This window comes from Phallusia mammillata, chromosome 1, assembly GCF_965637545.1.
Source record: "Phallusia mammillata chromosome 1, kaPhaMamm4.hap1.1, whole genome shotgun sequence".
NCBI lineage: Eukaryota > Metazoa > Chordata > Ascidiacea > Phlebobranchia > Ascidiidae > Phallusia > Phallusia mammillata.
In genome coordinates this window covers 24,878,901-24,895,454 of record NC_137252.1, presented here as the reverse complement: position 1 = coordinate 24,895,454, position 16,554 = coordinate 24,878,901, and the positions used below count along the sequence as shown (strand labels likewise).

General features: G+C 35.5%; 2 protein-coding genes and 1 long non-coding RNA gene across 6 annotated transcripts; 2 read left to right on the top strand and 1 right to left on the bottom strand.

Annotated features, from left to right (window-relative positions):
- Positions 1-110: 110 nt before the first annotated feature.
- Positions 111-5,004, bottom strand: LOC145219981 (cytokine-inducible SH2-containing protein-like). Of its 3 annotated transcripts, none has more exons than XM_080087284.1 (8): positions 4,822-5,004; positions 4,500-4,571; positions 4,367-4,437; positions 3,243-3,591; positions 2,979-3,062; positions 2,322-2,436; positions 1,425-1,568; positions 111-840 (listed from the first exon to the last, which is right to left on the bottom strand). In XM_080087284.1, exons 1-8 carry the CDS (start codon positions 4,890-4,892, stop codon positions 721-723), a joined length of 1,026 nt encoding a protein of 341 aa, XP_079943410.1. In that variant the 5' UTR covers positions 4,893-5,004; the 3' UTR covers positions 111-720. The 3 variants fall into 3 exon arrangements, with proteins under 3 accessions (XP_079943410.1, XP_079943404.1, XP_079943415.1); XM_080087278.1 differs by having other exon boundaries at positions 3,243-3,603; positions 4,822-5,003; XM_080087289.1 differs by lacking the exon at positions 4,822-5,004 and having other exon boundaries at positions 3,243-3,603; positions 4,500-4,624.
- Positions 5,005-10,411: 5,407 nt separating this feature from the next.
- On the top strand, positions 10,412-11,218 carry LOC145228009 (uncharacterized). The gene is made up of 3 exons (XR_013860059.1): positions 10,412-10,530; positions 10,736-10,864; positions 11,079-11,218. It is a non-coding gene; the product is annotated as an uncharacterized LOC145228009 (long non-coding RNA).
- A 566-nt stretch (positions 11,219-11,784) lies between these two features.
- On the top strand, positions 11,785-14,563 carry LOC145203051 (uncharacterized). Of its 2 annotated transcripts, none has more exons than XM_080075830.1 (6): positions 11,785-11,908; positions 12,124-12,252; positions 12,410-12,538; positions 12,950-13,093; positions 13,613-13,767; positions 14,215-14,563. In XM_080075830.1, the coding sequence occupies exons 1-6, from the start codon at positions 11,879-11,881 to the stop codon at positions 14,327-14,329; spliced, it is 702 nt and encodes a 233-aa protein (XP_079931956.1). In that variant the 5' UTR covers positions 11,785-11,878; the 3' UTR covers positions 14,330-14,563. The 2 variants fall into 2 exon arrangements, with proteins under 2 accessions (XP_079931956.1, XP_079931957.1); XM_080075831.1 differs by having other exon boundaries at positions 11,870-11,908; positions 12,124-12,160.
- Positions 14,564-16,554: the final 1,991 nt, after the last annotated feature.

The following is a 16,554-nucleotide window of genomic DNA, read 5'->3' as shown; positions in this document are numbered from 1 at the left end:
CTAGTGAAGTGTTTTAAAAGTTTGAAAGAAAACAGCTTCAAATACCTTAAGTTAAACGCGTGGTCTTATTTTCCAAGAGTACTACTTATTGAAAAGTCATCCACGAAAAGTTTTGGGTTATTATTTATTAGCCCAAACATAGTCGGAAGTCCGGAACAAGTATGTAACATTATGACGTCACGAACGATTCACAGTGTGACCAGAATTACGTTTTACAGATGATTGTTACATCACAATGCCATTTAATGACGGAACAATGTGCAAGGCACGCATAACGTTCGTTTGGTTGATAAATACATTTTAGGCGTTGATACGCCTACGTAGATAAGTGTAAAATGAACTTGCAAAATTCGCATCAGTCAAGGGATAGGCGTAAAATGTTGGCACTAACTTGAATCTTTAAAAACATGCCAACCGGGTTAAAAAAAGCACCAAATTATTACTTTTGCTCAGGGTATGCGCATGTAATCGAAAACAACTGAGAACCATTAGAAATATCAATTGCGGAAATATGCTTCATACATACTGTCTAAAAAATTTATATGGAAAACAACTAAACACAAAACACACACTCACACACAAGAAAACACTCAAAAGAATTAGGACAGGCAAAATAGCTACGTTCAAAGCAATAAAAACAAGTGGCAACTTACAGAGCTGAAACTAAAATTGGCATTGGTAAAAATCTTACTGAAATTGGAGAAAAGCACATTGAAGGTCTTAGAAATAGGATTGGTTAAGGTAGCCCTTGACCATATTTGGCAGTGGCAGTATTTCAATATGGTCGATTCTTGTATATTGTCGTATCACAAATCTGCATAGATATTGCAATGAACGCACCTGGAAAGAAACGGCAGAAATTGTGTAAAAACCTGTGAACTGTTATAAACAAAATCGTTTTTCACTATCATAAAGTGTGTACCAATGCAAATTAAACATAACAGATGTTTTAGAAAAATGTACAGTAGCTAGCTATTGAGAAATAGTTATTTTAAATGTAAACAATCAAATCCTAGTTCTCTATGTTACTCTACTTTCAACACCCCCACTAGTTAATATTTAGCCAAAAGCAACACAGCCAAGTAGTTTTGAAGTTTGTTACCAGATAGTAAAACACAGTTACCACATGCAAAAGGTTAAAGGCAACTGCTTAAAGTTTATTTTATGTCTGCAAAGCTCAGAAAACTAAATTTATCGCAACTCAGGTTAAGTCAGTTTTACATTTACCTCTTTCAAAATTAACTGATCCCTGAAGACTTATATTAATCAGTAAGACCTTACTTTGCTGGCAAAAACTCGCATTTTTTGTGACATGATAAAAACCTTGCTGACTTTTTAGAATTGTTGCTACTAAACAAATTTTAAATCATAAAAACTAAACTAATTTGACACATTTTTAATGCAATAACAGCTTTAGTTTTTACCTCGGAAAGTCGGGAGACTGGGTAGGCCAATTTAACTGAGGTCACTGAAGCAAATCGATCCCTGGATCGTGAATAGCAGAAAACATTGGAATCCTGAGATTCTTTTACTGAGTCATTGATCAGTTTTACAACAGATGTTGAAGACTTCAAACAAAACAATGCAAATGTTGTTTTGATGGGCTCCTCACGCAATCTACGCAAGCTACGCAATCTATACCCAATCTACTTAAAAATGTATGCAACCTTTAAAAAATGTTGACGGTTAGGGCTTTTAGGGTTTATAATAAAAATAACACTATAATTTAGCTTTAGATGCCCAGTTTAGGCTTAATATTCACATGTGTGTTGAGAGTGGTACTAAATACCGTATGGTGCCGCATGTTAACACTTGTAAGAAAATTAAGCCCAAAAGGTATCTGAGATTAAATTATATAGTTATTTTTGTTATAAACCCAGACCCTAATAGCCCTAACCGTCAACATCTTAGTTAGTTTTTTTAGTAGATTGCGTAGATTGCGCAGATTGCGTATTTTAGAGTAGCCCGTTTTGATGGTTAGGTTGGTGAAAACTTGGAATTAAATTTTTCTGTGAATGGTTATATCCAGTTCAAGAATGAAGATTTCACTACATTTTGTTTCTTGATTCAGCAATTACCTATACTTCTTGTAAGATAGCATAAAAACCCACTAACATACTGCTTCTGTTTTTCACCAAATTCAAATGTGTTAAATTAACCTTGAGAATAAACAACTCCTACATTTCAGTTTCAATTTTCAAACAACATTAAACATACAAAATGTCGAAACAGTGACCAAAAATTATTGATAAACTCTAAAGAGATTCACTGCATGTCTTATCCAGCAGCACATTATGTTTTAGCCTTAATTATTTGCTTACATAATCAAAATTCTCATAAAAGCTAAATCCATGTGAATACTGGATTCTTGTGTGAAGAGTGCGTCCATCAGAACGAAAACTTACGGACAGAAGATATCGCTCATCTGAGCTGTCCCTGGAAAAACAAAACAAAGATACATATTTGGTTGAAAGATTGTTTATTGTATAGGATTCATAAAACAAAAAAACTGAAACATGCATGTTTTGCCCAGAAATGATTGAGGCATTGATTCAAAGGCATCACAAAATACAATGCAGGAAAGTGCAAAACAAACAAAACTTTACAGTTAACAACAGTACAACTGAATATGCACCTCAGAGTAATAGTCCATTCACCTCAGTTTAATTTTTAATCAACAGGTTTGCAGCAAGGGCCAGCATATTTACAACACATTTAATAAGGATTGTTTCCATTTTTTAAAAATTGCAACCAACATGTGGCTTATAAACCTTTTCATAAGTATAAAAACACCTGTTTTAAGTGAAAAGGAAATGACATTCAACAAAGTGTACACTAAGGTAATTTGAGACAATAAAGATTTTGTCCATTGACTGAACTTTTGTTTTTGAGCTGTACATCTTAATAATAACTATGTGATGTCTGCTCTTTAGTTTATTTACCATACTATTTTTGTTTACTATGTTGATGGTACTAACCTGACAAGAAAGGAACCATCAGGGCAGTCATTTAACTTGGTTTCAGCTTCATTTTTGGTTAGTGGTCCCCAATACCAACCTTGTCTGAAGTTAAGAACAGAACAATTGGTAAAAATCAACCTGGCCAATTTAGTTGTGTGTATTAGACAACGCAAATTTTTTGTAAAGTTCCAGTATTATCATGACAGCACAAGTAAAGATAGTATGTATTTCCTGTGAAAGGATAGTTATTGTTAAATTGGCCCATAAATTTATATAACTTACTTTGCCAGGTTTCGCAATTCTTCTGTCAGGGTGCGAAACTCATTTCCATTAGAAAACACAATACGTGACTTTGGTGTTGGGCTCGGCATTCGTCCTCTGGGCACAAACTCATTTGAAACTTCTTGTTCCTCATTGTCTACAGATGCCAATCCATCATTCTCTTGTAACCTCTCTATACTGCTTGCACTAGGAGATTGTGTCACATCATTTGCATGGTCTGGGTGACCGTTGGGCAAATCTTTACAGTCGTCTTCTGTGGAATTATTTTGTCGCTTTTCATCTTTTTCATCAATGCTTTGTGTGGTGGCACTTGTAGGTGTGGAAGGGCATGAAGTAAAGCTTCCAGTATCTAACACATCACATGAAACAATATACTTTTTAAACAAAACTGTACACAACGCATCAATCTCAAACATAGGAAATGTCATGTTTTATTATGCTGACCTTATTCTGTGTATTACCACAAACGGTCCAATATAATGTAGGGCTGTCTACCAAACTCAACAGTTTTTGAATGGTGAGTATAAGTCCTTTTTTACCTTCTGGCCCATATTAGCAACCCAATGTAGCTGATGACCACCATTCAAAAATGTTCATTGTATTTTTTCACAACAACTAGATTAAAGTTTGACTTTTGGCAAAAGCAAATTTCTGAGCTTGTTCGTTCTATCAGTTTACTTACACAACTGGTTCAGTCATACCGCACTGACACGCTTGATAAGCAACCTCATATTATCCAACTTTTCTGTTTTATCTTTTGTATGACCATACCACACAGTCAAAAATACTTTTTATTGCTGATAAATATCTTGATATTTTTTGTTTTTTAAGCTTTTTCACGACCCCAGTAAAATCGCAAACAACCCCATTTGGGGGTAGCAACCTATTGGTTGAAAACCACTGGTTTAAGTTGAACATGTAAGTTAAGTTCATGGTCAGTGCCACAATGTTTTAAACATATAAAGCATGTAACTAAGACAAAACATTCGCAAGGGAAGAAGTAAAAAAAAATGCATATGGCCTGTATTACACAAACCTTCAACATTATAACAAGGCATTTTCATAGACATTAGCTCAAAAGCATAAAAAATGGTTTTGTTACTGGACAATTTGAAAAATGACACCTGTAGTTGGCTTCAATCCATTTGAAACAGGACTTTTAACATCTTCAGTGGTATTTTCATCTACACTGGTTCTAGAGTTCAACAAAATAAATATTTAGTTGTAAAATTGATTTTTTCGACAATGGTTTTTTACCTGACTTTTTCTCTGCTAAACATTCGAAAGAAAGATTTGCCCTGCTTCTTTGGACTTTGCACCTCAATTTCACTGCAAACAGGTTCAATTAAAGTTATAACTTGATACATTAGGTTTAATTTGAAGTAGAAACCATCATAGATTAACGAAGTACGTTTGACAGTGTCTGGAAATATAAAGCCTTGTTTACTAACAAAGCCATTAAAGTCTTGCAATGCTTACAACAAGGAATTAAACTGATGGACAGTTTTACCTTAACCTTGCATTAAAAAAAATATGATAAATTTTATTGATTTATCTTGTAAACATTCGTAATATTTACGTTTCATTGTTTTCTGTACTTGAGTGGGGCTTCTTTTTCATATGAACTGAAAGTCTTCGTATTTTTTTCATCCTAATGAAACTTTATGTCGCCTATCGTAAAAACATTACAGTTTACAATACTTTCACTAATCAAGTCCACTCGTTTTCGTTCACTTTCAGTTTTTGCAAATGCCTCTGTGATGCAAACAATTTCGCGACGACAAAATGTTGCAAGTCGCGTGTTGTATGTCGCTTGTTATGTCCTATATTTTAATACCAGTTCATCTTAAACTTTTAGGTCCAACGTATCCATTTGGTCAAAACCCAAAAATAATAAACATTAACAATTATAAACAGATGAGTAATAAAAGAAAAAGAACCACATTCATTTTTTTTCACGGGGTTCGGACCCAGGACACTCCTGGGGACGAATCCCGATCAGCTTTTTTATGTCTGTATGTGGGTGAGGCGCGCCAGACCATTCGGCCAAGTTCCTGCCCTGCCCACATTCATTTAGCTTAAATGACACCACGCATAGGCGCCGAGTTTTACAAAAATGCAAGGTGGCTGATGAAAAATATGACGTCACTTCATGTGACGTCAATTATCCTTGCAACCACAGAACTCAAAGCTCTACAAACTTCCAATAGAATGCAATCGTCAAAATTAGAAGAAAAACGATATGTTTAACATAATATCTAAGTGGCAAATTGCAACACGCTATCAGCGTTTACCATTGGTTTAATAACGTTAAAAAGATGTTTCGTCAACTTGTTGCTGCTTTATATCACCTTAGACAACCATTTATTACAACACATTTATATTGTACAAAACAATGGTCAAACATTCATTGGCAGACAATGGTGTGTTTAATGTCATAAACAAGGCACTAACCAAAACATCTAAACACTTTTAGTGAAGTCTACAAAAAAGATTCCAAAAATAAAGCAAGACAAGATTTATTTTGGCTTTGTTAATTAAACTCGGATTTTAACTACATCTTATGTTTGTCCCATTTGTACTGCTTTCGTATTGCCATACTGCAAAGCTTACCAAAGGTTTTGTATTTTCGCAAATTGATAATTTTACTTGGCGAAAAAAGAACTGTAAAGGCAAAAATCATTTAATAAAAAGTTTTTTTAAGGTTTTCACGGTAGTACGTACTTATCAATTTTACATTCTGGTTCTTAATCTTGTTTGTTAAAAGTCATTTTCATGGGAAGAAATGTACAAAGTTATGAAATCAGCTTTAACCTAAGTTTAGAATTTAGATAACAATCGGTTCCAATAAACCTTTTACCCATTGCCTGCACCTAGGAACGTTATAGTTAACTCACAATGGATTCTCCATTATAATTGTTCAGGCCTCGTGAAACAACAACGTTACGACTTGAGGCAGCTTTTTTAGTTACATGGCGTTTAACAAAGCAACTGACAACTCTGGTAAATCTACTGACAGGCTCAGAACATTTGCGTAGACCCAGACCGTTTTTGGTTTGTTTGTGTAGCTTAGCCTACATCCGGACCGGAGAACAATTGCAACCTCTACGTAAATATGTTGTTTTTTGCTGTTTGGACGTTCTTGCTCGTGTGCCAAGCAGGTATTTTATCACGCAATGTATTGTAACTACGGTGGGTGTGATTGGGCAACCACAGTGTCGAGGGTGAACACAAGTCAAGTTTCGAGGGTGAAGTTGAACACAAGTCAAGTTTCGAGGGTGAACACAAGTCAAGTTTTACATGAACCACTAATTATGAGGTTTTAATAAGGTTTAAAGATTTATTTGTTGATAAAACGGAAGGAACAAATTCGCTTTGGCGAAAAAAGAAAAATAACGAACGAAAACAATGTGTGCCCCCTCAAGCCAAAACGTATGTAAAGAAACAAGAATATACCACCTGACTTGTTTTCTGCTAGAGAATTGCAGGAAATATTTGCACTCCTTCTTTGCACTCAAATTTCTCTGTAAACAGGTTTTATTAAATTTACAAACTCGAAAACCCGGGGTCATGCATTAGATCAGCAAAACAGCCTGAAATAAAATAAAAAAATAAGCACAAATATCGCAGATTTGATGCTTGAAATGTCAAGAGACAACCACAATTCCGCCAAACCTGATCGGACACTCCCAATGGAACACCAGGGTCATAGCACTTCAATAGGGGGACTTTATGTTAAAGGATACAAAGCATTTTATTCACAAAGCATTCTTTAATTGCAAATCGAGTTGCCCTTCCCATACCAAGCCCTACAAAAGTTTTTTTGCAAGCACATATAGCGAAAAAGAACGCTTAAAATAGACCACTAAAGCGCAGTGGTTTTGTTCCGGGTAGACCAGTAACTTCTGTTATGTGTCTAAACATGAAATTCTATGGCGGTCGTAAAAAGAAAGTTTTGTTACTTCTTGTGATGACAGCCATGGCCGCTCTCAACATTTTGAAGTTGTATTATAAGACACTTTAAATCAGACTGTTTTTGTATCAGATCATAAAAACTTTGTCAAGGTAATATGTTGTCACCGAGTAGTATGCCGAAATCCACAAATATTTATTTTCAAGCAGACATGAAATAAGTAAAAAATTTAATTGTTAGTTCTGTTGAACCCTAATTTGGTAAAAAGTTATTTTATGCTTAGCGTCACCAAAGCCAATGGTATTGGACCACAAATTATTTCACCCCACCGAAAATTTTCGGCTGCCTATACGCCACTGCCACCTTTAAAACAAAGCAAATCAATAAAAAGCTTACAACGAAAAACAGCAATTGAAGGCAATACGACAAAAAAACACCAATCAAACAATAAATCTTTTTAGATTATCCAGGGATTTTGTAATAGATTTGTGGTGTGAACCCGTTTTGTTATTGAAACCCAACTTCACCACTTTACAGTGCCAAATCATACGCAACGATGCAATACCCTGCGTTTTCAAAAAACAACTTTTTTACCTTTTCGGACCACTATAAAGCACAACACATCGAGTCGATACCCGGGTTTCGCCAATCACACTCCATGGATGACAAGTCAACCAAATCACAAAATCGTCAAAATTTACCATTGTATGGTTTTTAGATACGGGCAACAGCGCTAGGCGACAACACGCGCTAATCAAATGAGCTTTGTATCATAACAAAACAACCGGTGTAGAAGGCCTGTGGTCGTCAGTTGAGAACCGTTAAGAATGTGGCAGTATTAGAATTGTGGTACCATGTCTGTGCTAAAAATTGCTTTCTCCAAAATGTTGTTTTCCAGAGTTCTGGTAAATAAACTGATTTTAAAAAGGAAAAGTTTAACATGAAGAAGATTTTTGTAATTTGGACATTTTTGTTCGTAGCGTGCAAAGGTAAAAGTTTGATTGCAAATCTAACACTTGCGATAAAAATAGTTATATTGGTTTATATCATAACATTTGTAACCTACAAATTGTAAAACATAAATTAAATTTTTTTTTATCAGTATTTCAAAATTTTTTATTTTATTACAAAGTTAGCAGTGATTACATTTGAGTTTAAAGAACATGGGTTCCAAGTGTCAGTGGCATCAGTAACAAGTTTTTCACTTTAAAACGTTGCTTTCAGCCAATAATTGCGGATTTTTCTCCCACTGTGACATTGGTGACTATTGCTGCAACGGAATTGTAAATACTTGTCAATCAACTCCTGGTGGAAATTGCAGAAGAATTGAAGGATCTGATGACACAGCAGTTGTAAGTATCTTTGTTCAGTTATAATAAAGGCAAAATTGTAGTTATTTTAGTCCCAGCTTTTCTTGCAACCTCCAAGCACTGTTTCTGTTTCGTATTACTGGGTAGAAAACATTTTTGATTTTTATAACTGCTTTATGTTTTTATCTGAAATATGTGGTGCAACGCACTCTAAGAAGCTTACTTTGTAAACTTTGACCTTATTTCGTTTTTTTTTTATTGGGTTATCGGATAAAAGGTTGCACTTGTGGGTAATTGGGGTAATTCAACTATATATTCTTCTAAACCAGGGGTGCACAACCTGCAGTGGTAAGGCCACATGCAGCCGTGGAGATGAATTTATGCGGCCGTTAACATGTGTATTAAAATGCAGTTAAGATTTTATTACCGAAGCGTTAAGTTAAATCGATAAAAAAAAGTAAAAAGACAAAAAACATTGGGACACTTGGCGACCGTTGTTAAAGTAAGGGCCTGTAATGCCTCCGCCGTGGCGAAAAGGTTGTGCAACCTTGTCTTAAACCGAGGATAAGGAGGTGAGTTAAGATTAGAAAACCTAATTTTTGAAGGACAACAACTGCGGCGCTGTCTCCCATTGTGATATTGGTGATTATTGCTGCAATGGAATAGTTAACACCTGCCAAGCAACCGCAGATTCGAACTGCAGAAGAATAGAAGGTCCAGATGACACACCAGTTGTAAGTAAAATGATTTTGTCTGAGAACTATAGAGATCACGGTGCTTTCTTATTTATGTTATGCTGTCAGGTGTCGGAAAAGTTTGACATATGAAGAAGGCACCGAAAAAAAGGGCACAGAAAAAAGGCATCTGTTTAAACGTGGAAAAAATGGCATGGCGATAGTTTTAACATTTGATCTATTCTTTTCGAATGGGATTGGGTTTAGGTTTGGATTTAGGTTATTAAATATTTAGGAAAAATTGCTGGGCCATTTTTTTGAATATCATTATCTCATCAGGTAATTTTCTGTTTGTAAAGTCGTTCACAGATACTTTGCTTAAATCAAAAGTTTCCAACCTTTTACTCTTCTATACGTTTTGGCACTTTTAGCAGATAACAATTTGAAATCGAAAGTTTTTATATACACTAATTCTGCAGGAAAAAGAAATTGTTATATTACTTCCCAAAACCTTAAACATTACTGAACACGTTAAACTTACACAAAAATCAGCCGAGTTAAGATTACAAACATCTTGCAAGTACAATAAGGCGTTTTATTGAGACCCTAACCGCTCGAAAACAATTTAAGAAAAACGCTTATGCAGTGTTTACCGAATATTTATTGAAGGTCAATAACTGCGGTGCTGCGTCTCATTGTGCCATTGGGGATTATTGCTGCAATGGAGCTGTTAATACTTGTCAAGCAACCGCCGATGCGAATTGCAGAAGAATAGAAGGACCGAATGACACACCAGTTGTAAGAAATATTTTCTTTTATTATCAATTACGGTGGATAAACAACCTCTACAGGCAATATGCTTGGTTTATCTTAACTTTTATTTAACTGTATTGCCTAGGTGCCGAATTTTTTAAATATCCTATTGGTTGTTGTAATTGCTAGTGTAATTTAGAAATTATTTTTTGAAGGATAATAACTGCGGTGCTGCGTCTCATTGTGATATTGGTGATTATTGCTGCAATGGACTCGTAAATACTTGTCAAGCAACTCCAGATGCGAATTGCAGAAGAATAGAAGGACCAAATGACACGCCAATAGTAAGAAATGTTTTCTTTTTTATATAAGCGGTGGTGAATGAACAACCCCTACAGGCAATATGCTTGGTTAGTTTTTACTTTTATTTAGCAGTACTGCCTAGTTTATAAAATATACTATTGGTCCTTGTATTTGCTATCGAGTAAAATAGAACTTTTTTATTGAAGGTCAATAATTGCGGTGCTGTATCTCATTGTGCCATTGGTGAATATTGTTGTAATGGAGCTGTTAATATTTGTCAAGCAACCGCCGATGCGAATTGCAGAAGAATACAGGGACCGAATGACACGCCAGTTGTAAGTAATCGTTTGTTTTTTCTTAATTTGGGCGAACAAAGTACCCTTTTAGAGACGTTTATGCTTAGTTTGTCTTTACTTGTACATGTTGTTTTACATAATTTATCAATTTTTTATCGCTTGGTTTTGTATTTGCTGGAATTGTATGAAAATTCGTAAAAGGTTTATTTGACAAAATTAGCTAAAAATAACTAAACTTTTTTAGGATAATAACTGCGGTGCTGCGTCTCATTGTGATATAGGAGATTACTGCTGCAATGGAGCTGTTAATATTTGTCAAGCAACTGCAGATGCGAATTGCAGAAGAATAGAAGGACCAAATGACACGCCAATAGTAAGAAATCTTTTTTTGTCATCAATTTTGGTGGATAAACAACCTCTCGCAAGCGTTATGCCAACAGTTTGTCTTGCCTTTTTTTCCTGAATTGCCTAATTTATGAAATATACTATTGGTTTGTTGTAGACTATTTGCTAGTGTAATTCTCAAAATATTTTGAGGTTTTATTGGGTAAAATAAGAACAAAAATGCTAAACTTGCCGTTTTAAAGGACAATAACTGCGGTGCTGTATCTCATTGTGATATTGGTGATTATTGCTGCAATGGACTTGTCAATACTTGTCATACAACCGGCGGCCGAAATTGCAGACAAATAGGAGGATCTGATGACACGCCAGTTTCAGACAGTCAATCGGTTTGTAGTTTGTACTAATTATTGTTTTGCTCTTACTAGGTGTATAAAACAACTCAAAAACGACTCTGGCACTGAAGTTCCACTGTTGCAGTTTAACACCACTTAAAACAAGCCTACATTATTGAAGTTCTAATGTGGCATAGCTTTCGTGGAATGTTAATGACTTCGCGTTGCCTATATAATGCTGCGCATGTTACGCTGAATCATTCTATTTTACTTCGATTACTTGTGTTTAGCAATACAACTACTTAAAGAATACAACATGTTCAATAATCGCATAATTTTTTTTATTTTTGCGACAACTCCCCATTGACTTTAACCGTATAATGTATCTTTGCTATACAGACAATGTAGTACTGGTCAGTGAGGCATTTGATTTGTGTGCTGGCCCTATTTTATTTAGTTTCACTTGATTTATGAGATTAATACAATCGCTCTCGGTCCGAACTGAGGTAAAAATCGGGTAGAGGGAAAAAATACAAGTTTCATTTGCAACTTGCCGTAACTGCTCGAAAATAAATTAAAACGCAGTTTTATCCACTTGTACCGTTTTAAAGGTCAATAACTGCGGTGCTGTGTCGCATTGTGATATTGGTCATTATTGTTGCAACGGAATCGTGAACATTTGTCAAGCGGCTGCAAATGAGAATTGCAGAATGATAGTGGGACCTGATGACAGGCCAGTTGTAAGAAACATTTTTTTGTATTTTTTAAAACAGCCCCGACGGTCGTTGTTGCTGTTTATAAAATTTCAATCAGAATAATGATTCATTTTATTCTGTTTTTGTGGTTAAGAGTGTAACTTTGCAATTCTTAGGAACTTGCAACGCTAAATTCGTAAACTTTTTACCCGTTAAAAGCTACGGTGCTGGGTTTACATTTTAGCATACACTTTTTGTAGGTCAACAATTGCGGTTCAGTCTCGCATTGTGATATCGGTGAGTATTGCTGCAATGGAGTTGTTAATACTTGTCAAGCAACTGCCAATGCGAATTGCAGAAGAATAGAAGGACCAAATGACACGCCTGTTGTAAGCAATGCATTTTGATTGGTTGCCAAAATATGTGTGGGTAGCAACATGTCGTTAAATTTATTTGCAGAAAACCTTTATCGGAACAAACATAACTGACAGCTTTGACTAATCTTATTGTAATTTTGTAAAAATTACATTGTACCACTTTTTGTAGGACAACAACTGTGGTGCAACCGCCCATTGTAATATTGGTGACTATTGCTGCAATGGTATCATCAATACTTGTCAACCATTTGCCGGTGGAAATTGCAGAAGAATAGAAGGATCTGATGACAGTCCAGTTGTAAGAAACATTATTTTTTATCTTGGTGCTCATTACAACTTTTGTCCGAGTTCTACAACAAGTTGTACTGAAACTGTCGAACTCGCTGCAATTTTTCGATAATTAAGTCCACAACCGATTTTTTTTCAAACCACGTTTGGATTTTAGTTACGGATTGTAACTTGTAGACAGGTGTGCATAATACGTATGGTACCTATGATTGTATGCAACAAACCACACTCTTTAAGTATGCATATTCCTGAACACAAGATAAATTACGACTCTGGTAGTAAAGTTAGAACCCGGCCCGATTTGCAAATTTTGCGGCATGAGAGGCGAACGAAATTGATGGGTAGGAACAACAAAACCTAGAAAGTGAAAGAGTTTTACCAACAATTATGTAAAAGTTTTATTTTACTAAACTCTTTGTAGGACAACAACTGCGGTTTAGTCTCCCATTGTGATATTGGTGAATACTGTTGCATTGGAACCATAAATACTTGTCATGCAAACGCCGGTCGAAATTGCAGACAAATAGGAGGATCTGATAACACACCAGTTTTAGACAGTCAATCGGTTTGTATTATTGTTTCTTTCTTGTGTAGGCTACTGATCGTGTAAAACAACTCAAAATGACTACTTTATGAATGTTTTGTAAAATTTCTGCTGGAGCATTTGCTAATGAGTACACTACACTTAATGGACCGATATTTTCTTCCTGCCCGTTCAATAAAAAACTTGAGTCAGGATTTGAGCAACCAACACCAGAAATACAAGTTGTGTTTTAAAATACCTTGGCAGCATAAAAAATGTCTGGATTTATTTTTTATCCCTGCGGAGTTAAACATAGACCAACAGGTTACGCTGTTTATCAAGTCCGGCATGGCAATTTTTTTACAATACAGTTAACTTCAACAAGATTGTATCCAAAGAATTTTCGGTTTCATTGGATTATATCACTTTAAATTAAAAACGCCGTTTCGGCAGGATCCAACATCCAATGTCAATGAAAACAATATTTTTGAAAAAATCGAAACTACGATACTTTAAAGAGTTTGTGGTATCACAGATAAACGTCTCTTATCTCATTTGCAGGACATCGATTGCAATGTATATGTCGCTTGCAGCTCCTACGTAATATGTTGCCGTGGGTCATTCTCATCATTTTCGGTTATCATTAGCAACCCTTGTGGTTTTAACGGCACACTTCCGGAGAATTGCGACATAATTACAACCAATGGCATTGCCAGGTAAATTTCAAGAAAGAGAAATTTATTACAGGCTCCGGTCAGTCAATTTTGTGTGCGTGTTTTACATTTACTTGTGAGATGCTTGCGTGTAAACTACTTTTAGATTTGTGTAGAAATCTATTATTCAATCAATTTTTCATTTATAGAAGCAATTTGTAAACAAACAATACGCACCTTTGTTAGATTTTTAGACAATATACCAGAAGTCTGCAACCTCTGGCTTGCATGCCAAGATGATTTTTCATGACACATTCAACGATTTGCGTGTTTATACTGAAGTACCATTGTTTTTCTTTTTCATTCAATTTGAAATTCAACATACATGTACAGATCCGTCTGCTGATATATAGTTAATTTGGGTGTTTTTTCAGACTTCAAAATGCAAGGGTTCTCAGATTTACATAATTTACTCATTTTTGTAATCATTTTTCATTGTTTTGTTTTCAGCGCTTCGATGAACTCAAGCTCCTCAACTTCATCCAAATTGTGGATAAGTCTTACCTGTGGTGTGGGCATTGTAGCAACTCTTTTAGCAGCTTACGGTGATCAATACTTTGCATGATCTGTTAGGCTACTTGCCAATCTCGGGCAAGGTTTGGATTTGCTACTTATTTAAAAAATGCTTTTGGGCTCTTGCAAAATAAAATTTAGTATTTAGTATAACATTTAACGTTATCGATTGTGATCGCTATGCAAATGCCGAAGAATCAAAATACGTAACTTGATGTGAGTTTGCTTTCTTTTCCGCTTTAAGCATTTATCATGTATGACAGCGATTTAAACAAAAACTGCCATTAAAAACATTCAAAATCTAGCTTCAACGACGTAGTTTGCCAAATAAACAAATCGAAGACAACTTTGTGAATTATTAGAAGACTGTAAAACCGGTTACAGGCATGTAAGTTGGGGCCTCATTGTATTTTTTAAACAAAAAGTTAAGGTTTGTAGTGATCTTTTCCAACGTAACGTGTACGAGCACGTACAGTATTTTGCGAGCACTGTGTTTTGTTCAATTATTTGTAAGCGAAAATAGTGGAATTGTGAATGTCAAACATTTAAACGTAATGAAAAGAAGGTAACAAAAATGAAAACAACAATTGCAGGCTACGTAACATAAAATAGCACTGAGACAAACTTTTGCAGAGATTACCGAGTTTAAGAATTTTTTTGTTAGGATTTTGTGACACATGTATGATATAGCCCAGTGGTTCCCAACCTTTTTTGTTACATTCCTCCCTTTGCCCATTTTCGAACTATTTATTCCTCCCCATAAGCGAAAAACAAATTATTTCACATTACAACTCAATGCAAAATTTGCTCTTATTTGCATTGTGAAAGTAGTTGTATATGCGGCGCAGTTCGTGAGAGTGCACAACGCAAGTCATCCTCAACATCAAGGATTTTTTTTTCAGTTGTTATGAAATTCCTCCCCTAAACTCATAAAATTCCTCACTAGGGAGGAATTCCTCCCCGGTTGGGAACCACTGCAATAAACCTTTTACCCATTGCCTGCACCTAGGAACGTTATAGTTAACTCACAATGGATTCTCCATTATAATTGTTCAGGCCTCGTGAAACAACAACGTTACGACTTGAGGCAGCTTTTTTAGTTACATGGCGTTTAACAAAGCAACTGACAACTCTGGTAATTCTACTGACAGGCTCAGAACATTTGCGTAGACCCAGACCGTTTTTGGTTTGTTTGTGTAGCTTATAGCCAGGGTTGCCATACCGTCCTTATTTCTAAGATTTGTCCTTATTTTGAAGGGCTACGTCTTAGAAAAGTTCATTGTCCTTATTTCTAAGAAATGTCCTGATTTTTGACTGTAGTCCTTATTTTGTCTCATTTTCAACAATTACTATAGTCGAATCCCTGCTACAAGTAAAAGTGAACCTAGACCCGGCCTGTTGTGAGATGCACTTAGTATTTTCTACGAACAACCAGTTGCTGGAACAGATTTCTTCTCAAAATATTGCAAATATCATGTCATGGCTCGTATAAATGCAAAGATTTGTTCAAAAACGTTTGTTTCGTTTCGCATAAAAAAATATTTTTTCCATTGTCCTTATTTTTGGTTTCAAGTCGATGGCAACCCTGCTTATAGCCTACATCCGGACCGGAGAACAATTGCAACCTCGACGTAAAGATATGTTGTTTTTTGCTGTTTGGACGTTCTTGTTCTTGTGCAAAGCAGGTATTTTATCACGCAATGTATTGTAACTACGGTGAGGTCTAAACCTAAATACGTTCATACGTGGCTTGGTGAACACAAGTCAAGTTTTACATGAACCACTAATTATGAGGTTATATAACTGTGCTTTTACAGAAATCGTCCTGAACCAACGTGCGCTCAATACAGATGATTCAAGTTACGGATAATCATAACTTAGTAACTGAAGCTAATTATGAGGTTTTAATAAGGTTTAAAGATTTATTTGTTGATAAAACGGAAGGAACAAATTCGCTTTGGCGAAAAAAGAAAAATAACGAACGAAAACAATGTGTGCCCCCTCAAGCCAAAACGTATGTAAAGAAACAAGAATATACCACCTGACTTGTTTTCTGCTAGACAATTGCAGGAAATATTTGTGTTACGGGATTATCTTGGTAACCTCGAAATTTAGAGAAAGTTGTTTGGGTGCGAGATCTTTAACGCTATACCTTCCCAACTATCCCGATTGTATTCTAACACTCGAGGCTACCTCCCTAATTCGTAAAACGGTCCAAGACCCTGCACAAACGGCTTATCGCTAAAACCAATTGTTACAACGGTGACTTCGCTACTG

What these genes read in the sequence shown, in the direction of transcription:
- LOC145203051 (XM_080075830.1), top strand. Translation starts at nt 11,879, where the DNA reads ATGATAGTGGGACCTGATGACAGGCCAGTT. An exon ending in GATCTGATGACAGTCCAGTT is followed by an intron (nt 12,539 to 12,949) that starts GTAAGAAACATT and finishes AACTCTTTGTAG; the next exon opens with GACAACAACTGCGGTTTAGT. An exon ending in CAGTTTTAGACAGTCAATCG is followed by an intron (nt 13,094 to 13,612) that starts GTTTGTATTATT and finishes TCTCATTTGCAG; the next exon opens with GACATCGATTGCAATGTATA.
- LOC145219981 (XM_080087278.1), bottom strand. Translation starts at nt 4,892, where the DNA reads ATGAAAAAAATACGAAGACTTTCAGTTCATATGAAAAAGAAGCCCCAC. An exon ending in TGGATTGAAGCCAACTACAG is followed by an intron (nt 3,604 to 4,366) that starts GTGTCATTTTTC and finishes ATATTGTTTCAT; the next exon opens with GTGATGTGTTAGATACTGGA. An exon ending in GATGGTTCCTTTCTTGTCAG is followed by an intron (nt 2,437 to 2,978) that starts GTTAGTACCATC and finishes TTGTTTTTCCAG; the next exon opens with GGACAGCTCAGATGAGCGAT.